At 43.5% G+C, this 25121-nt stretch overlaps 4 protein-coding genes across 8 annotated transcripts in view; 2 read left to right on the forward strand and 2 right to left on the reverse strand.

The window, feature by feature from the left end:
- The window catches only part of LOC148389931 (uncharacterized), a 33086-nt gene extending 14143 nt beyond the window's left edge, over nucleotides 1-18943 (reverse strand). For 2 of the 5 annotated variants that reach the window (XM_088392408.1, XM_088392405.1), the window contains exons 1-39: nucleotides 12385-12639; nucleotides 10733-10950; nucleotides 9982-10103; nucleotides 9724-9845; nucleotides 9596-9658; nucleotides 9366-9521; nucleotides 9203-9285; nucleotides 8589-8703; nucleotides 8459-8509; nucleotides 7550-7770; nucleotides 7371-7483; nucleotides 7059-7180; nucleotides 6926-6988; nucleotides 6689-6844; nucleotides 6526-6608; nucleotides 5948-6065; nucleotides 5824-5868; nucleotides 5585-5752; nucleotides 5216-5326; nucleotides 5037-5147; nucleotides 4629-4837; nucleotides 4445-4557; nucleotides 4136-4257; nucleotides 4001-4063; nucleotides 3772-3927; nucleotides 3571-3659; nucleotides 3124-3244; nucleotides 3015-3050; nucleotides 2769-2936; nucleotides 2475-2594; nucleotides 2286-2396; nucleotides 2184-2216; nucleotides 1626-1846; nucleotides 1403-1515; nucleotides 1109-1230; nucleotides 988-1050; nucleotides 758-913; nucleotides 595-677; nucleotides 16-130 (exon numbers count right to left, since the gene is read on the reverse strand). In XM_088392408.1, coding sequence (XP_088248534.1) covers nucleotides 16-130; nucleotides 595-677; nucleotides 758-913; nucleotides 988-1050; nucleotides 1109-1230; nucleotides 1403-1515; nucleotides 1626-1846; nucleotides 2184-2216; nucleotides 2286-2396; nucleotides 2475-2594; nucleotides 2769-2936; nucleotides 3015-3050; nucleotides 3124-3244; nucleotides 3571-3659; nucleotides 3772-3927; nucleotides 4001-4063; nucleotides 4136-4257; nucleotides 4445-4557; nucleotides 4629-4837; nucleotides 5037-5147; nucleotides 5216-5326; nucleotides 5585-5752; nucleotides 5824-5868; nucleotides 5948-6065; nucleotides 6526-6608; nucleotides 6689-6844; nucleotides 6926-6988; nucleotides 7059-7180; nucleotides 7371-7483; nucleotides 7550-7770; nucleotides 8459-8509; nucleotides 8589-8703; nucleotides 9203-9285; nucleotides 9366-9521; nucleotides 9596-9658; nucleotides 9724-9845; nucleotides 9982-10103; nucleotides 10733-10950; nucleotides 12385-12463 — 4534 coding nt within the window. In that variant the 5' untranslated portion in view covers nucleotides 12464-12639. Of the gene's footprint in view, nucleotides 1-15; nucleotides 131-594; nucleotides 678-757; nucleotides 914-987; nucleotides 1051-1108; nucleotides 1231-1402; nucleotides 1516-1625; nucleotides 1847-2183; nucleotides 2217-2285; nucleotides 2397-2474; nucleotides 2595-2768; nucleotides 2937-3014; nucleotides 3051-3123; nucleotides 3245-3570; nucleotides 3660-3771; nucleotides 3928-4000; nucleotides 4064-4135; nucleotides 4258-4444; nucleotides 4558-4628; nucleotides 4838-5036; nucleotides 5148-5215; nucleotides 5327-5584; nucleotides 5753-5823; nucleotides 5869-5947; nucleotides 6066-6525; nucleotides 6609-6688; nucleotides 6845-6925; nucleotides 6989-7058; nucleotides 7181-7370; nucleotides 7484-7549; nucleotides 7771-8458; nucleotides 8510-8588; nucleotides 8704-9202; nucleotides 9286-9365; nucleotides 9522-9595; nucleotides 9659-9723; nucleotides 9846-9981; nucleotides 10104-10732; nucleotides 10951-11041; nucleotides 11201-12384; nucleotides 12640-18880 lie in introns of those variants that run through there. The other 3 variants (XM_088392407.1, XM_088392406.1, XM_088392410.1) reach the window with 3 other exon arrangements.
- On the forward strand, nucleotides 15665-17921 carry LOC148389932 (microtubule nucleation factor SSNA1-like). Its single transcript, XM_088392417.1, has 3 exons — nucleotides 15665-15955; nucleotides 17284-17483; nucleotides 17733-17921. Exons 1-3 carry the CDS (start codon nucleotides 15904-15906, stop codon nucleotides 17823-17825), a joined length of 345 nt encoding a protein of 114 aa, XP_088248543.1. The 5' UTR covers nucleotides 15665-15903; the 3' UTR covers nucleotides 17826-17921.
- Nucleotides 18831-20371, forward strand: LOC148389933 (microtubule nucleation factor SSNA1-like). Its single transcript, XM_088392419.1, has 3 exons — nucleotides 18831-19154; nucleotides 19778-19977; nucleotides 20129-20371. The coding sequence occupies exons 1-3, from the start codon at nucleotides 19103-19105 to the stop codon at nucleotides 20219-20221; spliced, it is 345 nt and encodes a 114-aa protein (XP_088248545.1). The 5' UTR covers nucleotides 18831-19102; the 3' UTR covers nucleotides 20222-20371.
- A 582-nt stretch (nucleotides 20372-20953) lies between these two features.
- tprn (taperin) overlaps nucleotides 20954-25121 on the reverse strand; it is a 37559-nt gene continuing 33391 nt past the window's right edge. The window contains exons 3-4 of the mRNA XM_088392413.1: nucleotides 24850-24974; nucleotides 20954-23307 (exon numbers count right to left, since the gene is read on the reverse strand). Of these exons, the coding sequence (XP_088248539.1) occupies nucleotides 23245-23307; nucleotides 24850-24974 (188 nt within the window). The 3' untranslated portion in view covers nucleotides 20954-23244. The remainder of the gene's footprint in view (nucleotides 23308-24849; nucleotides 24975-25121) is intronic.

Raw genomic sequence — 25121 nt, forward strand, 5'->3', positions numbered from 1 at the left:
TTGTGACTTTCTGACCTTTTTGACAGATGGATGGACGAAGGCCAGTACAACCCTCAAGCTGAATTTCTCCATTCTCATTCAATTTTGCGCAGTCATCTGAATTTTGAGTAAGGTTCTTTGTGACGTTGTCCTGCAGAGGATACAGCGTGTTTGGTGTTGCAATTGCTCAGATGGCTTCCCGCGAAATTTCCTTCAAAGTCACCTCACTGGTTCAAATCTGTTTTTCTTCTCACCATTCTCATCATTTCCGGAACCAATAGAAATTGTTGCGATATTCCAACCTGAGTTTCAGATTGAAGCTTTCCAAACCCTAAACTGTTAATTTTTATTTTGAAAAACGTTTTCCTGTGAAATGCATGGTGAAATCTTATTGTTTTTTTTCTCTTATATATCACAATTCTAAGCCATCAAACTAAAGGACTTCTTGGAACAAATTCAAATCTATTTAACAGGAAGACCATTCTTGTCAGATTTCTCCTCTCTATTGAATCAACTGCGGTCTACTAAAACGACACTTTTTAATGTTTTGCTTTCCAACATGACAGCTTCATAAGTGACCATTTTTTAGACCCGCGTTGCAAACGTGTCACTTACTGTAGCTGATCCGTCGAGCCACTCAAATTTGGCTGAGCTTTTCTTGAGTCCCAGCCAAGGTTGAAATCCTTTTCGCACGTGAGCTTGAGGAAAGCAGAACGAGCACTTGTGACGATGTTGTGAAACATGGCGGGACGATTGGTCAGTTTGTCTTGACGCTCACCAGCCAAAAATCGTCTGTCGACCGGTGAGTGGACGCTGGCCAAGAGACCTCCCTTTTCCTTGCAGAAATCTTCAGCCGCTTGCCAAGTTCCATTCCTCCCTTCAAAATGGTAACAAGAGTCCTTGTACAGGAACTCGCCAGAGTCGCAGTAGGAAGCTGAAAGCCAAAAGAAACTAATTAGGAAACCACGAGATGGCGCTGGTGTCAAAAGGAGCGTCGCTGCCACTCACTCTCCACTCGACTGTAAGTGTAACCCAAGTCTTTGTAGGAACACGGCCATCCGTCCGGGCAGTCTGCAGAAAGACGACATGGTTGCACTTTTCTCCTTTCACGTCAAACGTGCAGACTTACCGTCGGGCGACCGCTCGCACATGTACGCCAATGAGGATCTGCACGAGCCACGTCTCCACTTGCTAGGCTGACTGTCTCCGTGCACACCTTGGTTGACGTACGCGCAGGATTCATCGTCGGAGCTGTTGAGAAAAGTCGGAAAAAGCGAGACACATCCGACAAACGTGCCAATTTGGAGGTTTTGCCCTTTTTTTCTGATGAAAACTCAGCCCCAAAAGCAATTTTTAGAAAGCAATTTGAAAATATCACCGTGCATCCCACCTGACCCAGGATGCAAAGAGGTGATCTTCTTACCTCTGGTCTTGACGCGGGTCCCAGTTGGCGTAGGTCGGCGTCACACTGGTGTAGGACCAAGTCACACTCTTTTCGCCCGCTTTAAAAAACTGACACCAGGTCTCGTTGCAGTTCTGCAGAGTCCAAACTCATTGTCAATGGTGTACCAATAGTGAGCCAACAGCCACTTGCTCGCGGTTCCATCTCAACTACCAGTCGCCAGCCAACAGCAGCCTGCACTTACCAGATTGGAGAGTCCGATCCAGAACGGTTTGTTGCCCATTTGCTCCATCACAAACATTTCCTCGTCTTCAGAGGTGATGGAGACAAGGTCGCCGCCCTCCCAGAGGCAGTTGTGACGAGCCCCCAGCCAACCGTTCGGGGTCTCCATCTTCTTGTAACAGTTTGAGCCGTGAGGACTCCATCCGTTGACTGTGTCACATGTTGGCTCATGATGGGTTAAAGCTGATGAAACATCAAAGTTCCCATGGTCATTTTTCAACCTTTGATGAAAACCAGATTTCTGCATTCCCTTCACGTCACATTTTTCTGCATCGCGCATAAATATATTTATATAATACATATCTAAGTGAAATTTTCAACTCGGGCTGCTACAGATGATTATTTAGCGAATAGAATAGTCACCCATGGTATAGTCACTATACTGCGAGCTGATCTTGCATAACCCTCATTCGCTTACAGCCTGAATTCTTTACGCTATGAAAGTAAAGTAAAAATAAAGACAAGCATCGTCATGTCATTTTTGTTTTGCATCGTTTGAAGTCACCGTTCAGAGACTTACCATGAAGAGGCTGCTGAGGCTTTGCCGGGATTCCTGGAAGACAAAAGCCAAAGACACGAGTCAGCACGTTGCGAGAATCCACTGAGCGTCGCCACGTCTTACCTCTTTTCTTGCAGATGTAGCCTCTTTTCTTGCGGCAATCGTCAAACTTCCAGCGGCCGTTTCTTGTGAGTAAGGAAAGACAGGATGCACCAGAGAGGTCACCGGGGTCATCTGGAAGGAGACGACAGATGCTCAGCTACATTCCTCTGCAACATCGCAGGCAAACATCGGTTGGGTTTCGGGACACACCTCTGTCCATGAACATGTAACCGAACGGGGATCCGTCAGTCCACTCGCTGCCGTCTTTCGTGATGTCGTTGTTGACGCCCAACCACAGAGAGGGAGCGCTCGACAGAGAAGTGTACAGACCTTTGGAGGTAAATGGTAAAATATGCAACATGAGTTTGAAACATTCTCGTTGGCGCTCTGCTCGCTGATGGCTCGCTGACTGCTCATTGCATGCATGTGAGGTCTGGAGCTCTGCCCATGTTGGGGGAATTCAACAGCCCTGACGGCAACCTGACGGACGGACGGACAGCCTACCTTGTATGACTGTCTGTTCATTTGAGTCGGCGATGCTGAGCAGGTCGCCTCCTCGGAGGAGGCAGTCGTCTCGCGCCTTCTGCCACGTCTTGGTGGGCTTGTGCTGGATCAGGTAGCAGAAGTCGTCGGAGGATCGGTCCAGCCACCAACCGCACTTTGCACTCCAGCCTGCAAGCGAGAGTCAAGTCACCTGAGGGCAAACCGCTAACAAGAGACCACATGTCGACTGCCGGGTGGGGCGCCCACCTGCCGGCGGAGGAAGAACAAACTCTTGGACCATAGCTGCAAGAAAGGAAGAGGGATGGTTATGAGAGAGCATATAAAAGTGCAAGATGATTGGTCGTCATTTTCTGACCTTTTCTACAGATGAATGGCTGACTTTTGGTGCAGGGCCAATCCTCAAGTTGACCAGTCGGCGACAAGGCAGAGCAGCCACCACGCCTTTTCGGCCCGTTTGGCACCCACACAATGTTGCCCTGCCGACGACACGCCAGGTGTGACTTTGGTGCGTTTGGGCTCGCTTCCCACCGCATTTCCTCCAAAATGATGAGTCCTTTTTTCCTCCCACTGATCGATATTTTCTCAACCCTTTCCTACAGTATGACTTGAATTCATTTGACAATTTTCTTCCAGTTAATGCTTCAGCTGATTAACACCTTCAATGTTTATCTCTTTTTGTAACATGGTGATCATTCTTGCCAAAGTCTAACTTTCATTGTTCTGTAGAATTTGGCTTCCGATATGACACCTTCATTCTGAGCAAATGACAACTTTGGTAGACTGCTCCTAACTTTTCCCTCACCGTAGGTGTTGCGTCGCTCCACTCAAAGTTGTCCTTGTTCTTCTTGAGTCCCACCCAGGATTGCACTCCTCCTGCATATGGCGCGTGAGCTTGAGGATATCAAAGGAAGGAAGGAAATTTAGCACAAGAGCAGCATCGTGTCAGACATTGTGAAGCGCTAGGGGACGATAGCTGGCATCGGCAGTTTGTCTTGAAGCTCACCAGCCAAGAATTGGCCCTCAACCAGTGAGTGGACGCTGGCCAGGTGACCGTTCCATTCTCTGCAGAACACCTCGGCAGCCTCCCAAGTTCGCTTCATCCCCTCAAAGTGAAAGCAAGAGTCCCTGTACAGGAAGTCGCCAGTGTCGCAGGAGGAAGCTAAAGCCGCCAAGAAACATAGATTACAAAAGCACAACGGCAGGTGTGGAAAAGAAGCGTCACTGCCACTCACTCTCCGCTCGACTGTAGCTGAATCCGTAGTCTTTGTAGGAACACAGCCGTCCTAACGGGCAGGCTGCAGGGGGACGACGTGATTGCATTTTTTTTCTCCTTTCAGCGTCAACATCAATAGAACGTGCAGACTTACCGTCGAGCGGCCGCTCGCACATGTACGCCAATGAGGATCCGCACGAGCCATGTCTCCATTTTCCAGGCTGACTATCTACGTGCACACCTTGGCGGACGTACGTGCAAGATTCATCGTTGGAGCTGTCGGCAAAAAGCGTGAGAAACGAGACACACATCCGACAGACGGGCTACGTTTTTTTTCTCCATTTTCTGATCAAAAGTATAAAAAGGTGCTTCATGGCATGCTCACACAATTTAAAAAAGGGGTTCCAAAATCTCCCCGTGCATCTTGCCCGACACAGGACCCAAAGAGGTGACACCTTCCTACCTTCCGTCTTGACTCGAGGTCCAGTTAGCGTAGGTCGGCGTCATAGCAGTGTCGGACCAAGTCAGCTTCTTTTCTCCCGCTTTAAAAAACTGACACCAGACCTCGTTGCAGTCCTGCCATGGCAAAAACAATACTGGTTGTCACTCAAGTACCAGTAGGAAGCCCACTTGCGCTTCCGTCTCACCAGATTGGAGAGTCCGATCCAGAACGGCTTGTCGCCCATTTGCTCCGTCACAAACTTCTCCTCATCCTCCGAGGTGATGGAGACCAGGTCGCCCCCCTCCCAGACGCAGTCGTAACGAGCCCCCAGCCAACCGTTGGTGGTCTCCATCTTCCTGTAGCAGCTGGAGCCGAAGCCGTGCCACCCATTGGTCATTTCACATGTTTGAATGCCTGAGGGAACATTTTGGGATTACTCTGACGTAATAACGCAATGGTTTTTGTCTTCTTTGCTAGAATAAGTCATTCAGTTTCAGCCAATTGCGTCACCTGCATCACCACTCACATCAGAGCAAAAACTTTACAATTGCCACTCTGGTCCTCTCGGCTGATAACGCAATTTGGGGAAAATCGACCGAGCTTCTCGTCTTACCTCTTCTCCTACAGACGTAGCCGCTCTTCTTCTCACAATCGACAACTTCCATGCCGCCCTTGCCATGAAGTAAGGAGTTGCAGCGTCGGCCGGAGGGATCACCAGGGTTACCTTGAAAGAGACCACAGATGCTCAGCGCTCCTTCGTTCCTTCATACATCGGCCAGGTTTTAGACCCACTTGCGCCCAGAAGGACGGAACTCGGTGAGGATTCGTCAGACTGCTTGCTGCCGACTTCAACATTGGTGCCGCTGGCGTCCAACCACAAAGAGGAACCGCTTCCCGGAACCCCTTTGGGTCAAAGGTAAATAGAGAACACAAGGTTGAAGCATCTTACAGATGCGAGTCCAAAACGCTTAACTAAAATGAAGTGATGGTGATGTCTGGGTTGGGTCCTTGTTGGCGGGGGTCACAAGCTTATTTTTGGTCTATCCTTTGGAATAACAGAAACTCGGCAAAATGTTGACGTGAGTCGGTGGTCTCTCGATGGATTCTTTCATTAAGTACTTCAGCTGCGCCAAAAAGCGAAGCAGACCGAGGACGACCTACCGTGTATGAAGTTGTGGTCCTGTAAATCGGTGATGGCGAGCAGGTTGCCTCTGCGGCGGGCGCACTCGTCTCGCGCCTCCTTCCAGGTCAAGTTGGCCGTGTCGTGGATCAGGTAGCAGAAGTCGTTGGCGGGGTTCTCCCGCCACAAGCCGCACTTTGCACTCTTGCCTGCAAATCAGACTCGAGTCACTCGAGGGCAAACAAGATTCTGCGTGCGGGCTGCAGGTTAGGACGCCCACCTGATGCTGACGCCGGAAGAGGCGGAAGAGAAGCTCTGGCCTTGCCTGCAAGGATGTGAGAGGGGTCAAATATGAGAGAGCAATGAGAAGACAAAGGGCAAATGAGAGGTTGTGACTTTCTGACCTTTTTGACAGATGGATGGACGAGTGGCACTAGTACAACTGTCGATCTGAACTTCTCCAGCACGATCCAATTTTGTGCAGGCACCTACATATTTATCACGATGCCACGGGACATCAGCCTGCGGACGACAGTGGACATGACTCGAGCGTTTTTGGTGTTGCAGTTGCTCGGATGGCTTCCCACCACATTCCTTCAAAGTCACTTCATTGATTCAAATCGCTCAACTTCATGTTCACAAGCTCTATCTCACAATAAGAATTGTTGCGATGTTACAACCCCCTTCCAACTTTCTGATTGGAACTAAAAAATGTTTCCCCGTAAAATGAACGGTGCACTTTAATTCTACAAATCATGTCATATTTTTTTCCTTGTAAATTACAATGGTCATTTTTTCACTTGTAACATGACTCAATACAAGTCAAAGTCAAATCTATTTGACAGGAAGACCATTCTTGTCCGATTTTTCCAGTTTCAACCAGCTTTGTTCTGCTGAAATGACACTTTTCAACTTTATCCTTCTAACGTAACAGCTTCATTAGGGCAAAGTGACAACTTTTTAGACCTCCATTGTCACTTACTGTCGATGATCCGTCGCGCCACTCAAATTTGCCATTGTTCTTCTTGAGTCCCAGCCAAGAATACCATCCTATTCGCCGGTGAGCTTGAGGAAAGCAGAACAAGCACTTGTGGTGAAAAATTGCAGGACGATTGCCGGCATGGTGAATTTGTCTTGGTGCTCACCAGCCAAAAACTGTCCGTCAACCTGTGAGTGCACGCTGGCCAAGAGACCTCCCTTTTCCTTGCAGAAATCTTCAGCCGCTTGCCAAGTTCCATTCCTCCCCTCAAAATGGTAACAGGAGTCCTTGTACAGGAACTCGCCAGAGTCGCAGTAGGAAGCTGAAAGCCAAAAGAAACTAATTAGAAAACCACCACGACAATGCAGTTTGGGTGTAGAAAGAAGCGTCGCTGCCACTCAACTCTCAACTTGACTGTAGGTGTGACCGAAGTCTTTGTAGGAACATGGCCATCCCTCCGGGCAGTCTGCAAAAAGATGGCACGGTTGAGCTTTTCTCCTTTCAGCGTCATCATCGCAACGGACGTGTGGACTTACCGTCGGGCGACCGTTTGCACATGTACGCCAATGAGGATCCGCACGAGCCATGTCTCCACTTTCCAGGCTGACTCTCTACGTGCACACCTTGGTTGACGTACGCGCAGGTTTCATTGTTGGAGCTGTTGGGAAAAGTCGCGAGTCACACATCTGACGAACAAGCCAATTTGGAGTTTATTTTCCTCTTTCCCGATAAAAAGAAAACAAAAGCTTTTTTATACCTCATCACATCTTTACACATGTTTGGAAAGGGGTTCCAAAATCTCCCCGTGCATCTCGCTTGACACAGGACGCAAAGAGGTGTTCTCCTACCTTCCGCCTTGGCTTGAGGTCCAGCTAGCGTAGGTCGGGCTTACGCCGGTGTCGGACCAAGTCAGCCCCTTTTCTCCCGCTTCAAAAAACTGACACCAGTCCTTGTCGCAGACCTGCCAAAAACAATACTGGTTGTCACTCGAGCACCAGTAGGAAGCCCACTTGCGCTTTCGCCTCACCAGATTGGAGAGTCCGATCCAGAACGGCTTGTCGCCCATTTGCTCCTTCACAAACTTCTCCTCATCCTCTGAAGTGATGGAGACAAGGTCGCCGCCCTCCCAGAGGCAGTCGTGACGAGCCCCCAGCCAACCGTTGGAGGTCTCCATCTTCTTGTAACAGTTTGAGCCGTGAGGACTCCATCCGTTGTCTGTGTCACATGTTGCCTCATGATCGGTCGATCCTGATGAAACAGCAAGTTGCCTTGTCATTTTTCAACCTTTGGTGAAAACCAGAAATCCAGCAAACAGGCATGAAGTGCATTGCCACCTTTATCAGATCACCAAATGATTCCCGAGCGCGGCACCGCTGCTGCTCACTGCTCCCCTCTCCCCCAGGGGATGGATCAAAATCACACGAGGATGGGTTAAATGCCGAGGACAAGTTTCACCACACCCAGATGTGTGTGAGACGACGATCATTGGGACTTTTGGGACTTTAACTTTATATCACTTTTTGACAGATTAAGTCACCTGTATAGCGGACAATCCCCAACTGACAAGACTTAGGTGGGCATTTTAGGGCTATTAGTCTGAAAGAATACTGTCCCAAGAGATAAACAAGGCAATTTATTTCATCAGTAGTCACAACAGGACCGCTGAAGAATTTTCAAGTGGCGATATCAAAATGTATTTTAATATTGATTGAGGTTTAAGGCAAAAACGTGCATGTATTGTGTTGTGTGTTGTTTTTAACCGTAACGCTTTCCCCGGTAACGAGTTACTTTATTCAGTAATACAATTAATCACTCGACCTCGTTGGCGGGGTTCTCCCGCCACCAGCCGCAATTTGCACTCTTGCCTGCAAGCGAGACTCGAGTCACTTAAGGGCAAGCAAAATTCTGCGTGCGGGCTGCAGGCTGGGACACCCACCTGATGCTGTTGCTGACGCCGGAAGAGGCGGAAGAGAATCTCTGGCCTTGCCTGCAAGGAGGCGAGAGGGGTCAAATATGAGAGAGCAATGAGAAGACAATGGGCAAATGAGAGGTTGTGACTTTCTGACCTTTTTGACAGATGGATGGACGAACTTCACTACATTTTTCGATCGCAACTTCTCCAGCAGTATTCAATTTTGTGCAGGCACCTGGATAACTATGAGAATGCCACGGGACATCATCCTGCGGACGACAGTGGACATGACTCGAGCGTGTTTGGTGTTGCAGTTGCTCGGATGGCTTCCCACCACCTTCCTTCAAAGTCACTTCATTGATTCAAATCTCTCAAATTAATGTTCACAAGCTCTATCTCACAATAAGAATTGTTGCCATGTTCCGACCCCCTTCCAACTTTCTGATTGGAACTTTTCAATAAAAAATGTCTCCCCGTAAAATGAATGTTGCACTTTGTTTCTACAATTCATGTCACTGTTTTTTCCTTGTAAATTACAATGGTCATCACTCATAAATCTAAGACATTTTTTTACTTGTAACATGACTCAATACAAGTCAAAGTCAAATCTATTTGACAGGACGAACATTCTTGTCAGATTTTTCCTTCTATTTCAATCAACTCTATTCGACTAAAATGGCACTTTTTAACTCTTGCCTTCTAACATGACAGCTTCATTGGGGCAAAGTGACAACTTTTTAGACCTCCCTTGCACACATTGTCACTTACTGTAGATGATCCGTCGCGCCACTCAAATTTGCCATTGTTCTTCTTGAGTCCCAGCCAAGAATAAAGTACTCTTCTCCGGTGAGCTTGAGGAAAGCAGAACAAACACTTGTGATGAAAAACTGCGGGACGATTGCGGGCATGGTCAATTTGCCTTGGTGCTCACCAGCCAAAAACTGTCCGTCAACCTGTGAGTGCACGCTGGCCAAGAGACCTCCCTTTTCCTTGCAGAAATCTTCAGCCGCTTGCCAAGTTCCATTCCTCTCCTCAAAATGGTAACAAGAGTCCTTGTACAGGAACTCGCCAGAGTCGCAGTAGGAAGCTGAAAGCCAAAAGAAACTAATTAGGAAACCACGAGATGGCGCTGGTGTCAAAAGGAGCGTCGCTGCCACTCACTCTCCACTCGACTGTAAGTGTAACCCAAGTCTTTGTAGGAACACGGCCATCCGTCCGGGCAGTCTGCAGAAAGACGGCGTGGTTGCACTTTTCTCCTTTCGAACAGCACGTCAAACGTGCAGACTTACCGTCGGGCGACCGCTCGCACATGTACGCCAATGAGGATCCGCACGAGCCACGTCTCCACTTTCCAGGCTGACTGTGTATGTGCGCACCTTGGTTGACGTACGCGCAGGATTCATTGTCGGAGCTGTTGGGAAAAGGCGTAAAAACCGAGACACACATCAGACAAACGGGCCAATTTGGTGGGGTTTTTTTTCCTCGTTCACGTCCTCGGATAACGTGAATCCCACCTGACACAGGATGCAAAGATGTGATCTTCTTACCTTCCGCCTTGGTTTGAGGTCCAGTTAGCGTAGGTCGGGGTCACACCGGTGTCGGACCAGGTCAGTCTCTTTTGTCCCTCTTCGAATAACTTACAATGGTCCTTGTCGCAGACCTGCCGAAACTAATCCCGTTGTCAATGGCGTACCAAAAGCTCGCCAGCAGTATGCTTCATCGAAAGGATTTGATATTAAATATCCCTTGAAGATTGGGGTCAAACGTTTTGTACTTGAAAAAACAAAACTCGTATGTACTTGAAAAAAGGGAAACTTAAATCTGAAAATAAACGAGCTGATCTTAAAACTAGAAAAACAAAACAACGTAGTAAAACAAAACACTTGTGTGAAAGTGTTTTTGAGTTCGCCTTGGTAATATTTTGGAATAAAGTATTTATTTTCAGGTTTCACCGCAATTCATTTTCATGAATTGAGATCTTTTTTCCAGTTGCATGTATTCAGATTCGCATTATTTTCAGGTTCAACTCTTGTTTTTTCAGATTGGGATCTTTTTTATTCAGGTTCAAATCTTTTTCAGTTGTAATCCCAAATCTGGCGTGGGGCGAGGTGCTCGCTGAGCGGGGCGTGGAATCACAAAGGACAGCTTAAGTGGAAGGCTTAATTGGAACCACTGCCCAGACAGAGAGAGCGCTCTCAGGGAACGTAAGAACTAAAACAAATGGATTTTAAAGGCAAAGTTCAAAACGTTTGACCCCAGTCTACCTCCATACAACAGCCGCTTGCGTTTCCGTCTCACCAGATTGGAGAGTCCGATCCAGAACGGCTTGTCGCCCATTTGCTCCTTCACAAACTTTTCCTCCTCCTCGGAGGTGATGGAGACCAGGTCGCCGCCCTCCCAGAGGCAGTCGTGACGAGCTCCCCGCCAACCGTTGGTTGTGTCTATCTTCTTGTAGCATTTGGAGCCGTGAGAATTCCATCCGTGGTCTGTGTCACATGGCGTATGACGGGTTACACCTGATGAACCATCAAAGTTGCCATGGTCATTTTTCAACTCTTGGTAAAAACCAGAAATTCAGCAAACAAGCAAGAATGCACGCCACCTAACTGTGTCACCTGCATGACTGACAATCCACAATTGACAAGACTTACAAAGGACTTGGGAATTTAGGGCTATTAGCCTGGAATAAGAGTCACAAAAATATCAACAAGGCACATTTTTTCAGAGGATAACCAGTTTCAATATGCTGAATAATTTCAAGAACTGAACGGAGGGGATTCAGTCCAATTCTGTCGTTCTGCAACTCGGAGAAAGAAGTTTTTCTTTTTTTTTAACTCAGGTTCTGCCCACACGATGGCGCTACAGGTCTAAAAAACTCCACATCAAACTTTTTTTTTCTTTCTTTTCATCGACTGCCAAAAGATACATTTGCAATAAAGGAAGACGTGTTGACAAGTCACGCCTCTTGTTGTAACATAGCGACAGAACAATGTCCTTCTGCTCTTCAACGCCCCCCCCCCCCACACACACACACACACGTTTCAAAGTTTTTCCCTTTTATTTTTTATTGGAATGAGACAAACTCAATGTGTGGTTGCGAATATTAAAGCCAATAGTGGTCTCCCTATGTGACGCGCGTCAAAGTCAAAGTCTCCTTTATTGTCAATTCCTTCGCATGTCAAGACACACAAAGAGATCGAAATTACGTTTCCCACTATCCCACGGTGACAAGACAGAGTTAGTTTTGTTTGGAGGGATGGACAAATAAAAGTGCAAGGTTAAAATCAAAGTGGATCATATGATATTCTTTTCGTTTCAGTTGGATCAATATTGCACATCCTATTAGATATAATAGGAGATCTTTACCAAGAGAGATTTGATCACTTGTACTTATCCTTACAATGATGTACGACTTTAATGTAGAACGGACATCTTCATTACTATTAAGTACAAAATTGACTATTTGCTTATTTTCACGACAGTGCATGTGAGGAGAAAAATAGGGCGTCTGCCTTTCAAGGAAAGTGATACTCTGTATACACTGGATACAATGTCCCATTGTGTCTCGCAATCAATCAGCTTGTTAAAAATGTACAACATAAAAAGACAGTTTGCACTCACATGACTCAAGAAAAAACATTGACCCACAAGGTTTACGTGCATAAGAAAAATAGTTAAGTGACGTCAAGAACATCCACTCAATTTGGGTCAAAGATTGGACCGAATTTAGGTCAAAACCAGACCGAACTGTTTTGCGCAGAACGATCCATTTTTATACAAAACTCCAAAAATGCCAAAACATCCCATAGTAAATTCACCCAGCTTTCTGAGTCGGTCCAGTTTTTAACCCAGCAGCGGATCCGCACTGCAATCCGAACCAAAAGCCTCCTTCCAAAGTTATAGTAAGAGTACAACATTCGCAAGTTGGACATTTTCTTCAAAGTACTCACCGGCTGCGCCGCTGTACATCAGCCATACGACGCAAACCAGGTGGACCAGCGCCAGGCGCACGGCCAGCGGGGCCATCATGGTGACGGAAGGCCACCAGAGAGGCTATTGAACGCAGATATCACGATGTGGTGCACACACTAGGTCCGCTCAAAACAGGTAACGGCCGCCGAACGGGCGCTTGCTCCGGTGCTGCTGCTGCTGCTGCTGCTGCTCCTGCTCCTGCTGCTCGGCCCCCACCCACGTGACTCACGCGCCTTAGGAAGAGCGCGTTACCGCGGACACACTCTTTACGTGTGCACGTCTTTGGCTGCGGTAACGCGATATTATTTTGGCCACCTTCGCCCAAACTTTTGACACCACTTTTATTCGGGATGAGGAACAGGGGAAGCAAGCAAAAAGAGGGACAACCTCTGTGCATGGTCACTTAAACCTACGTCTCAAGCTGAAGCCAAGTAATGCGTAAAAGTAATTTTTACTCGACATCGGTCAAAGTGGATTCAGCTCATGACAACGTTGGCTGACAGAAAGAGCACACACTTTGGGTCACTAAATCAGCTGACAATTTCTGATCAATTGTGTCCGAGCAGCAATGAGCAGGGTGACATGTCACATTTTGGGCTAGGGAGCCAAATGCTGGCAAGCAGGTCTATTCCACAGAAGGAATGTCTTCTTAAAAGGCACTGGCGGTCCTAGACAGTTTTACCAAGGGGATTGTCTCCCTTTTTGTTGCATATAGTCAGCAGGGTTGCAAGAAACGTGTTGAGAAGAAAAGACGTCAATTAATTGCAAGACATTCGAGAGGAATCAAAGGTGAAGCCACTATGAACCCGTTATCCTCTAGTGTTGTCATAGTTCAGAACTACAACCTACCTGGAGTGTCAAGAAGTACAAGGTGTTCTGTGCTCAAAGACATGGCCAAGGTAAGAAAAGATGAAACCCGACCACCACTAAACAAGAGGCACAAATTGAAACGTCAAAACTGGGCCAAGAAATATCTTAAGACAGAGTTTAAGATGAACTGATGAGATGAGAGTGACTCTTGACGGACCAGATGGATGGTCCTGCGGCTGGATCAGCGTTGGGCACAGAGCTCCGTTTTGACTCAGACGCCAGCAAGGTGGAGTCCTGGTATGGGCTAGCCGCTAGCGGGACCTTTTCGGGTCGAAGATGGACACAAACTCAACTCCCAAACCTACTGCCAGTTTTCAGAAGATACTTTCTTCATGCAGTGGTACAGGGAAAAGTCAGCATCTTTCAAGAAGACCATGATTTTTATGCAGGACAATGCTCCAGCGCATGCATCGAAGTACTCCACTGCACGGCTAGCCAATGAAGGCCTTAGAGATGAAAGAATGATGACATGGGACCCCTTCCTCACCAGACCTAAAACCTATTGAGAACTTGTGGGCCCTTTTCCAACGGGAGATTTACAGTGGGGGAAGACAGTACACCTCTCTGAATAGTGTCTGGGAGGCTGCGGTTGTTGCAACACAGAAAGTTGATTGTCAGCAGATCAAGAAACTGACAGACTCCATGAATGAAAGGCTTATGGTTATTGAAAAGAAGGGTGCCTGTATTGGTCACTGATTTTATGGGGGGGGAATTGTCAGAAATGTTTTGAGTTGTTTGATTATTATTCTCACTTAAACAGATGACAATAAACAAATGATGTGTGAACATTTTTGTTTTTCATTTAGTTGCATAATACTTCTGTACACTAATAATTCCCCAATAATTGTGCACACACAGATTTTCTTCTTAGAAAGCCAAAACCTCTGTTTTACTTTATGAGATAATCAGACTGAAGTTTATTAACATTTTGGATTGACTGCGGTCACTGTAGTCATAAGATTAATCCTGAAAAATACAACTTCCTAATAATTGTGCATAAAGTGTAGGTGCTCTCGTGAATAAGTGAGTGAGTGTATGTCATCACTGACAAAGACAATTGTGCAATCACAGAGAGTGATATTCTAATTGATGACAATTCAGGATAGCTTAGGAGACCGTGGCGGCCCTTCGGCGGCGCGGCACCTTTGAATGGCCTTGAGTGAAACCAAGAGGATCACTGTGCTGGATACATTTGGTACCAGCAGCATCTTGTCGAAAATATGTCTGTAACAAATTCAGGCTCCAAGATTAGAGGTGGCAGAGAAAAGAAACCGAAACCTAACACACACACTCACAAACAAAGCCTAACTCTCTCACACATACACGCACGCACACACACGTGCACACACACGCACATGCACACACGCACGCACACGCGCGCACACACACACGCACACACACACATATGCTGCAGTCGAGCTACACTGGGCACAAACCCGACAAAGAGCAACATGTATCTATTTGGGGACAAACGTTTGCTTAATATGTAGCTGTGGGTCTGTGAGTAAGGTTGCGTTTTCTTTTCTCTGCCTCCTCACTTGTTTCCAGCACAGTAATGCTAAGGCCAGCTTGGTTTCTTTCAAGGTCATTCAATGGCCACTGTGGAGCCAGCACCATCTCTTTGCTGTCCTGAATCTTCATCAATTTGAATTTTACTCAATGTGATTCCACCTGCCACAATGTTCTTTGTCAGTGATGACATACACTCATTCATGAGCGCACCTAAAATTTAGCCGGACTATCATTTAGGTCCTAAATGATAGTCCGGCTCACTTTTACGTGGCACATGTCAAATGGTATGCGTGTGTGCGCGCGCGCGTGTGTGCGTGAGTGCGTGAATGGGAGAAGTGTGGACACCTCGAATGGGGGAAAAAAAAATAATAAATGAAACGAATGAAATGAAAGACAAAACTTTTTGTAAAAAATGTTCACAAACAGATTCATTTTTTATATTCATTGTCCCCTTAAAGCAGTGTTTTTTAACCTGGGTTCAGTCGTACCCTAGGGGTTCGGTGGGTCGGTATCAGGGGTTCGGCAGAGCCTCCACAGCGGGGGTCCGAACACACCTGTACGTTATGTAAATTTGTGATGACGCTAAAGTCACACTGATTTTGCATTGTGTTGGTTTTGTTCTTAATTCATGCACGGCTCATTTTGTGCACCAGTAAAAAAAATCTGTCTTGAATTTGAAAATAATAATAAGAAGAATCATTTTTACTATAGAGGAGTTCGGTGAATACGCATATGAAGCTGGTGGGGTTCGGTACCTCCAACAAGGTTACGAACCACTTTCTTAAAGTAAATACGCAAACGGCATCGTGCACAAGTCGTTACCATTCCAAGCCAATGGGTGGCGGAAATGCACTAACGCAGTTTTCAACCGCCATTAAAACATGAAGAAGAAGAGCACTCGCTCTTCATCCTGTTTGAAGACGAGTCCCGCATAATACAAATGTTGGCTGAGGAAGCCCTTTACGAAATTCGTTTCAATTTTACAAAGTTATGTATTTAGCTCGTTGCCGGTGTTACGTGAAAAACAATCATAGGTTGGACGGAACCCAGCATCGATTTCGAAGTTTACAAGTTTCCGAGAACCTTGTTAACAACGGTTGTCAGCTGACTTTAACATGGCCCAACAAGCTGCTGCTTTGCAGACCTACAACAATGAACTCGTCAAGTGTAAGTGGTTTATTGATTAGTCAATCATGATGAAGGTTCCTCCTGGCTGCCATGCATGCCCATCAGGTTGCCCATATTTCCTGGGACCTTGTCCGTAACTATTTTAGTCATGGGTCGATGAGGCGTCGTGAAGCTGTGTCACTGAGTGCTGACATCTATTGGACCCTAAAAATACTACAGGCAACCGAGTTGACAGACTCAACTGTCACTGATTTGATGACCTAATATATAAATTAATTAAGTAATTATATTTTATATTGTATTCTTTCACACATTCATTTAAATTTAAAACGTATTTTCGTTTTTTGTTAGTCAATCAATAATGTGAACATGTATCATAACATGAAAATCTAAGAACGTGTTGTGAAAGAGGATGCTTGTGCACTGGGATGTTTTTTTTTATTATTACAAATTTTAATTTAAAACAATACGTTTTTCCAATGTTTTGAAATTTAGCCTGTTGCGCTTTTTGGACACAGTTTCTCCAGCCGTTGAAATCACCCGCTCACACGGCACAGATGAGGCTGGAGTGCGGTGCAATGGGTCTTTTGATTGTCCCAGTATCTTACTTGGGGCTGCTCCATAATTATTGATAAACCGCAAAAGATCAGATATTGTTTTGGCAGATCCATCCTGACCTGCTTCCTTTAACAGAGCTTTGGCGTGCTTCCTAAACAGGCGATACTGCTGCTGTTTCGGTCACGTGACTTTCGATATGCGATACACGCACCGACACGGACTTCGCTCCATGAGCTCGACACATGCGCCGACGCATCAGTGTTGCCGGACCCATCACTAAAGATGATACTCAAACGCATACACATGAACAAGTTGATTCACATGAACTGTGAACATGTCAACGTGACCTCTATGAAACCCAAAAGCTCCAAAGCAGCGTTGACTTTTTCCATCCAAGGGCTGCATACAAAAAAGTTTAGTGCCACTTTGACAGTCCACCTTTATTCTACACAATAAAACCAACCAATATTACCAATCCTAGAATGCATTAGTTTGTATCACAATCTGTTTTATTTGACAGTAGTGCTTAAATTTAATCTGAAGAGGTTTGGTCTTCCGAATTTTACACTTGGTATTAATGTATGTTCAATAGTAGATATAAGATCTAACGTGAGACCTCTTTAGGTGCATGTATCATGTAGGTTTGAAATTTACTGTGCTGTTCAAATAGCTATAAAGTTACATTTGATTATTCAAATCCAGAATTTAATTTGGCTTCTACCAGAAGAAAAAAAGTTGCATTTCCATTGAAGCTTTCTTCTAGGCTGTCCAAACACAATACTTTTTTTTCTCTTGTTTGTCCTTCACAGGTTTTGATGACCTGTGCTCCAAACGGGAAGAGTTGAGCCTTCAGATCAAGTTGGAGGAAGACGAAAAGGAACGACTCCAGCATGAGATTAGCAGCCTCTCGGAGAAGCTGAGCAGAGTTAATGAAAGCCTGGCACAAAAAACGGCTGCACACAACACCATAGACCGCACCATCGCAGAGACTGAGGCTGCATACACTAAGGTGTTTGTCATAATTACCGTGAAACCCAAACGTTTATTTCTTGACTGTTCTTTCACACTATGCCACATAATTGCTGCTTTTGTTAATATTTTTGAGTTGTTTAGTTCATCAGCCAAATAGTTGCAGACAGCTGATGTTGAGCTCTTCAACTGCAGTAATTATGGCAACCTATCAAGCCAAGAACAAAAAAACAAACACCGGCTTTGATCTTGTTATTGTTTCATGTAACTGTCTGATTTCTTCCCACAGATCTTGGAGAGTTCGCAGTCTTTACTGAGTGTCCTAAAGCAGCAGGCAGGAAACTTCAGTAAAATTTCAGAGCAACGGCGAAAAGAGCAATGATTTGCAGAGTGGTTCATAAAAGACTGCACAAGGAACCGTTTCAGCATTTTGGATTTATTTTAGTTTTGGTACCAATAAATATCAAATTCTACTGTACCATGCATCTGATTTATTCCTGGACGTATCACGTGTTTCTTTTGTCATCATGGGTTGCGGCAAAAAAGGTACTGCGGCATTCACTTTTTGCAAAAAGGGTTCAGGTTTGATTTTTTTCTCAGCTCAACTTTCCATTAAAATTTACAAACAGCCATTCCTGAACAAACATAAAACAATTAAACATAAACCAGTTAAAACAATAAAATGTGTAGCATCTCACGCCAAGGTCTACGCAAAAGCCTCAAAAGTGAGTTTTATGGTGAGTAAGGTGATACTCCAAAGTTTTCACACAGTCCAAAATGTTATGTTCACTAATGATTTTTTTCAAGGAAATCACTGCAGTAAGATTCATGTCAAGATTTTGATGACTTCTTTTAAATAATCTTGCAAATCATTTTTCTGTTCTGATACTAAATCATTTTGTCTAAATTAGGTAATATATCTCCCTTATTGCACCATTATTATTTTTTTTTGTTCTGAAGACCATAACTCAAATGTTGAAGCACATGCATACCTCGAGAACCCAAGATGTTTTTTTCTGTCACATTCGAAACACCGCCAGTCTAACAATAGCTACAAAAGTGTATTGTGAGTTATTATTTTTTTATTAGGCCTCAAATGCTGCGACATATGTGAGTACATATGTACATTTGTGAGTTACTCATGTAGTAACTCACAAAAGATACAATTCAGGCTAGTCTTGCTAAAAGTTTTCAACAAATTTTTAACATGAATTTCTACAACCATGTGATTGTAATGGTGCTGTGTGAAAATTATTGAATAACGGTGATTTTGTAATTGCACAATAGCATCACGTGATGTCAAGGAGCAACTTTGGCATCAACTAGCTCATTTAAAATGACCAAGTCCCTCCCTCCCTCCCTCCATCCTGATCAGTGCACCACCGTGCCCCCTTTATCGGAAAGTTTTGTATAATGATCATACTGTTAAATAAATACCTTTGTTGGGGGTGACTTTTTCCATACAGCTCCTTTTGTGTCGGAATATTTACAGTCGCTGAGTCTGTAAGATCATACCCGCTCAACAAGCCGCCCTTTGCGTAATTTTTGAAACGTGACATCAAAAAGAGCTATATTAATTACGTCATCGTAACGAAATGGCATGCATGACCCATGTTTTGTTTACACGCGGTTGAAGCGATGTGAGAGAGGAGCTCCGCCATGAGCCAACAAGCTGCCGCTTTGCAGAATTACAATAATGAGCTCGTCAATTGTAAGTGATCAGACTCTGTTCTCTCAGCAGCGTCTCTTACTGCTTTTTGAAGTAGATGTCTTTAGAGACAGCAATGCTCGGTTTTCACACTAAACTTTGTGTAAATTAAATTTGGGTGTCAGTCGAGTAATAGGTAAAGTGGAACATTTGCACGTCCAAAACCTTAGCCCTTTAAGCTTTTCACTTTTGAAAGGGACACGTCTTCCGGTTGGATATAATTAAGGGAGCAGTTGAGTTAAAAAAAAAAAAATCTAACTGATCTTTTTGTGAAATCTTTGTGTGGTGATGTGTTGTAAGTTTCCCCCCTTGTCATTAATCAGAGGTCTAGTCAGTCACACAACAGATTCAAACCTAGAACTTTGGGCTGTGAGACAGTTATTTAATCATTTAACACCATTTCATCCCCCAAAATTATTTGACACTTTTTCATATGCTGCGGTTATTTTCAGTTAGTTAGGGAGTGTGCAAAGCAATAAAAAAAACTTTTACAAAACAACCTGTTTTGAATTTCTTTTGTGCTCACTAATTTTTCACAATGCCTCCCCCAGCATCGTACAGGTTAAATAAAATCAGCAGAAGGGCACCCAGGTGCAGTAGAGCTAATGTTTTCTTCCACCCTTCAGGTATTGAGGACCTCTGCTCCAAGCGGGAAGAGTTGAACCGTCAGATCAAGCTGGAGGAAGAGGAGAAGGAACGACTGCAACACGACATCCGTGTCTTCTCTGGTAAGCTGAGTAAGGTCAATGAAAGCCTCGCACAAAGAATGGCTGCACGTGCCACTTTCGACCGGACCATTGCAGAGACTGAGGCTGCGTACACCAAGGTAAGTGTCAGGCCTACCCTGTACATGCTGTCCACCTCTCAATTGCCCTCACTAATTAGGCAAAATCAACTAACACGCCACTGCCACTATTATTCAAGTAGAATTTGATCTACTGTATATTTCATGTAATTTGCTGCTCTTCTCCCAAAAGATCTTAGAGAGCTCTCAATCTCTGTTGAGTGTCCTGAAGCATGAAGCCGGAAACCTTGGGAAAGCGTCAGAGCCTCGCAAGAAAGAACACTAATGCAGAGGAAGTGGATTTTAAAAGACTGAACTTCAAAAGAAATGGTCATATTGTATTTTTTGTAAAACAGGTATGTTGCGATTGTTTCTTTTGAAGCTATGCACACAGCACTCTGAATGTGATGGACAATAAAAGCGCTATTTGCAACAATGTCATGAGATCCCATAGATGCTCAACATTCTATTTATTTTCTATTTCTTTTATTGATTTTATTCAATCATGATCAGGTTTCTTTGACAAAATCAGAGAGACTTTTATTTAAAAAATCTGTTCATTGTTGTGGTGGCACAGTGGCACACTGGTTAACACGTCCACTTGGCTTCAGCATGCCGGCAATACCTTGTGTGGACAAGTGGAAGGGAAAATGGATGTTTTGTTGTTGCAATTCTTTTTTTTTTCTTCTTCCTGTGCTACTGCAGTGAGAAATACTTTGCTTCTTTTTGAAAATGAGTTGAAATATTAGAAAACTCAGTATTATACTATTACAAAACTGCAACCAAAATAATTGACAATAATTGAAATTAAAGTGACATATTGTTAAATCTGACAGCATCTGACAAAACTGAGCTTTAGGCAAGTTATTTGAAGTTATGGTACTGGATGCCATCATTCATCTGACTGATTACTTTTGACACTTTAAAGTCATTCTAGTTCCCATTGTGGATTTTTAATAATTGGATGACACTTTCACACTTTGCAAATTATTTCAAACATACACACAGGAGATTTGCATTTGTTCCATTTTTGTATTTATTTATTGTACATCTGTACAAATGTGACATCACTTTTGTTCAAATCATCAATAATTTTACACAACCTAGACAATGCAGACTTTAAGACAAACAAATTTAAAGTGGAGAAAATGGAGTGTTTTACCACAATTGGATTAGTTTTTAAGAGGGAGTGAAAAAGAAGCCCGGAAAACGTTGCTGGTTTTGCGTACGGTACACTTTACAAGTCGTAGTTTCTGTTTGTCTTGATAATTGCCATTTTTTAAGTTATTGCTGGTATCAAACTGCTGGGAACTCTACTTTGGTCCTTTGGGTCACAGATCGAAGACAAGAAGAAATATCCCCACAAAGAACTTCATGTGTCTTTTTCTGAAGGCAACGGTGAACTGGGTTGCTCCACAGGTAGTGTTTTTAATTTTTTTTTTTTCATGTCTTAACTACACAAAGTGTCCCCACATTTGCTAAGACATTTTGACCATTAAGTTGAGTGTTTAAACTATTCCTTACTTATTGGACTAATAGCACATTTTTTTATATATACTGTACTTTCAATGCTGAATGCGCTGGAAAACAAAGACTGAATAAATCCGTTCACTCAAAATAGAAGATAAAAATACATTCAGCCGCGTAAACTGGAATGTAAAAAAGCATGACCTTCTGCATTCCAGTCTGTAAAATTTGGTATGTTTTGTTGAGTCAAGGTACTGTGTGGGACATAATAATAATGATTATGCTAATCATAATACAATTGAGTGTTGAACAAACAAGAGAAAAGAAAACTCATTTTAAGTGCATGTAGTCTGTCACTGGCTATTCCTTCACATGAGGTGCAAAATAATGCGAAAAGCACGACAATGCAAAAAAAAAAAAAAATCTCGCATCCAAGACTGCATATCGGCAATTACAAGTCATCGGACTACCACAGAGTCTCACAACATCATTGAAAAAGGTCATAGGATGATGACGAGCAGAAAATAAAAGTTAATCATAATAATCTGGTGTCACAATAAATCTGTACAACAATACTGGCCAAGGTTGCATGGAAAGAAAGACGGAAGCAATTACAGCAACACTTTAATCACTTGGCATTATGAGTTTCAAAAAAAAAAAAAAAAACGCGGTGCATTTCTGTCAGTAAAAAACCCCAAACATGTCTTAATTAAAACTTCACATGTGACCAAAACATCACCTTTGTTTATTTTTAGTGGACCAGCTTTCTCCTGAAAGGAATGTAAAAGTAGATGATGTCTGGTGTCAGCTGATTAGTGAACTCGCCCTCTACATTTACACGGAAAACATGATACAAAATGATGCATAAGCAGGTCCAAGACATGCAAACTTTAACATTGAGAAGCAATAAATACACAAGAAGCTCAGGAGGAGGATGCAGAGACATTCGGACGGGTGATATACTTTACATCACACACCAGCAATACAGACATTTTTTGGCAAAAGGGCACTTTTTCAAGCATTTATCAAAAAATGAGAGTTGCTACAAATAAAGAAAAACTTCCTCCAGGGTACGTGTTGATGTAGTTCATACTTGGCCTCCTCATTATGAAGAACTGCGTTAAAGTTTGCCTGCTATTCTACCAACCGTCCAGCAGCTTCAATACGGTTTGCCATAAGATACAAAAAGCAAAAAAAAATTTAAAAAAAAGGCAATAGGAAGCCTTACAGTAAGCGGAACAACCTAAGCCGTTGGTTCAACTGAAACAAATCATGCACGTAAAAAAAAAAAAAAAAATTATGTGGCACTTTTCAGATTTTTATTTTGCATCGTTTTACTCCAAGCAAGAAAACGCTAACTTAAATTTACGGAGCTGTGTAACACTGTCACTGTGGCGTCACTTCCACATGGGTATTGGCAGCTTTTTGCTCTTATTGGAAGTTCGGACTAAAAGCCCGCATCGCCCAGATGCAAGTGTAAACTATCGTAGGATAAAAGAAAATCATGGAACGGATTGAAGAAAGAGACATCTATCCAGATGCTGATAAACTATTTAGTTTAGTCGGGATGTTTTGACAGATCAACTGTCCAGGATCTTTTTGGAAAAAGACAGTCCAGCTGCTTTTTAGGTTTGTCAACCAAAACGAATACGACGGAGTGTCCGACTTGGATGATTTGGTACCGTGGCTTCTGTTCCCTGAAGGCCTCAGGGAATGTGTGCTTAAGCCCGGCAAAGTTAGGAGTGGTTCAGGTCCAGGTATGGCAGTCCTCGCTGGCGTTCGGTGTCGGTCCCATTGGTCCAGTGGATCAGGTGCTACTTTTGTGCTGATTAGACCAAGTGATCAGAAGTAGAGAGCTGGCTCGCTACTGTAGTCTGACAGGGACGAACTATCTGCTGGTGTTAGCTGAGGATGCAAAAAAAAAAAAAGATATATATATTCACTTTCACGAGACAAATTTCACAACAAGCAGGTTTTCATACAGATTAGCGTTGCAGCTAACAATAGTTATAAGACCTAATCGAATAATTGGATTTAAAAATATGTTTTGATTAGCATCACTGTCATATTTTCAAATAGAAAGTGCAAAAACTGCATTAACATTGTGATTCAGTTACCGGTTTGTTCCGTAAACGTCATAAAATAGGCAAAAATGTCGATCATCGTTTTCCAAAGTTAAATGTCTTCTTTTAATTCAACACAAAAAGAATCAGCTTTTATTGAGGACTGTGAAAATCAGAATTTTTTTATTCTTGATGATTTGTCGATTCATTGTTGCACCTCTGCTCCAGATAAAACATTTGTAAGTTTAACATTTAAGCATTTTTCTTACAAGTATCTACAGTATTTATGCCTTAATACTACAAAAGCATAGGTTAGTGATAGCAACGCAAGAGCGAAATTCACTCAAATTCATTCATTCAAATTACGAAATTCAGTTGAAGTTAGGTTCCGGAATCTGATAATTGCTCTATGTTCCTAAATCCAAACGATTTTGTGGTCCTACAAATGAAGAGGTACAGCACATAAAATAATTCTCAAATGGAGTAAACAATGTGTAAATTTAACCTGAACGTATACAGTGAAACCACCACTTACGAACGTCCCTTCAACTTACGAACTTTTCCAGATACAAACCAAAGACTCCAGATTGTCAGAGCGCGTCAGGTCTCATTTACCGCATTTCCTTTTTGTCTCTACACTTAGCTCAGCCACATTCTGTGTTTGTCTCGGTGTGTTGGCATATTGACAAGTTCATCCGGTTTTTGTAGTCAATCATGTCTTCTAAGAAGGCTATTGCAAAAAGCAGCGAGGGTAGTCAGAAGAGGGTGTGGCAAATGTAGAAATTAAGCTTACTTAAATGGATTCTCCCCCGCCTCCCGAGCACCTACTCTTATAGCGAATGATCACGTCTTTGAAGGTGAAGCACTTAAACACTAATTTTAAATTCATTCTAATAGGGGAAAAAATATCACTTATACTACAGACTAACCTATTGACCTACAAACTCGATCACTGAACAAATTCAGTTTGGGGGTCAAGGTTTCACTGTACACTTCTATCACATTTTGATTGGAGTCCATTGATGTGGCGGAGAAAGGCAATAAGTGAATAAATGAATGAATAAATACAAATGTTTTCCAAATACCGCTACTTCCAGACATAACATCCGTTAAACTGTATTGAGATCAGTTGAAAATAACTTGAAAATGCTTTGCATTTTAGACATGAACCTTCCTATATAAATTGTACTGACAAAAAAAAAAAAAAAGTCTTCAAATCCTGCACCTGGTTGAACAAACCTAATTTTTGAGTAATTTCTTACCTTCCCAATGACATTTGTATATGCTCTTTAATTTAACCTCATTGCTCCTTGGGGCATCAAACGTCAAACTACAGAACACACACAATGGGTTGACGAAAAAAAAAATGGTGCTGAGCTCTCACCATGACCTCCTCTGTTGTTTGTGTTTGGTGTGAAGAAGACTCCTCCTTATTAACACTGTCCTCTTGCTTGTATTCTTGCCAGGTGCTGAAGTCTATCGAGTGCTTGGGAACGTAGTTTGCAAGGTCTACACATAAAAACATAGACATAGTGTTGTTGATAATACTTACATAACTTGCAAACAAAATTTTGTTTGTCTATTATTATTATTTCTCAAAATGAGTAAGAGTGGTGGTGGTGGGGGGGTCAACACAGTGGGGCACACTGGTTAGCA

Source organism: Syngnathus floridae, chromosome 12 (genome assembly GCF_059516105.1).
Source record: "Syngnathus floridae isolate MCC-2025c chromosome 12, RoL_Sflo_1.0, whole genome shotgun sequence".
In the NCBI taxonomy this organism is placed as follows: Eukaryota; Metazoa; Chordata; class Actinopteri; order Syngnathiformes; family Syngnathidae; genus Syngnathus; species Syngnathus floridae.

What these genes read in the sequence shown, in the direction of transcription:
- LOC148389932 (XM_088392417.1), top strand. Translation starts at nt 15,904, where the DNA reads ATGGCCCAACAAGCTGCTGCTTTGCAGACCTACAACAATGAACTCGTC. An exon ending in CAACAATGAACTCGTCAAGT is followed by an intron (nt 15,956 to 17,283) that starts GTAAGTGGTTTA and finishes TGTCCTTCACAG; the next exon opens with GTTTTGATGACCTGTGCTCC. An exon ending in CTGAGGCTGCATACACTAAG is followed by an intron (nt 17,484 to 17,732) that starts GTGTTTGTCATA and finishes TTCTTCCCACAG; the next exon opens with ATCTTGGAGAGTTCGCAGTC.
- LOC148389933 (XM_088392419.1), top strand. Translation starts at nt 19,103, where the DNA reads ATGAGCCAACAAGCTGCCGCTTTGCAGAATTACAATAATGAGCTCGTC. An exon ending in CAATAATGAGCTCGTCAATT is followed by an intron (nt 19,155 to 19,777) that starts GTAAGTGATCAG and finishes TCCACCCTTCAG; the next exon opens with GTATTGAGGACCTCTGCTCC. An exon ending in CTGAGGCTGCGTACACCAAG is followed by an intron (nt 19,978 to 20,128) that starts GTAAGTGTCAGG and finishes TTCTCCCAAAAG; the next exon opens with ATCTTAGAGAGCTCTCAATC.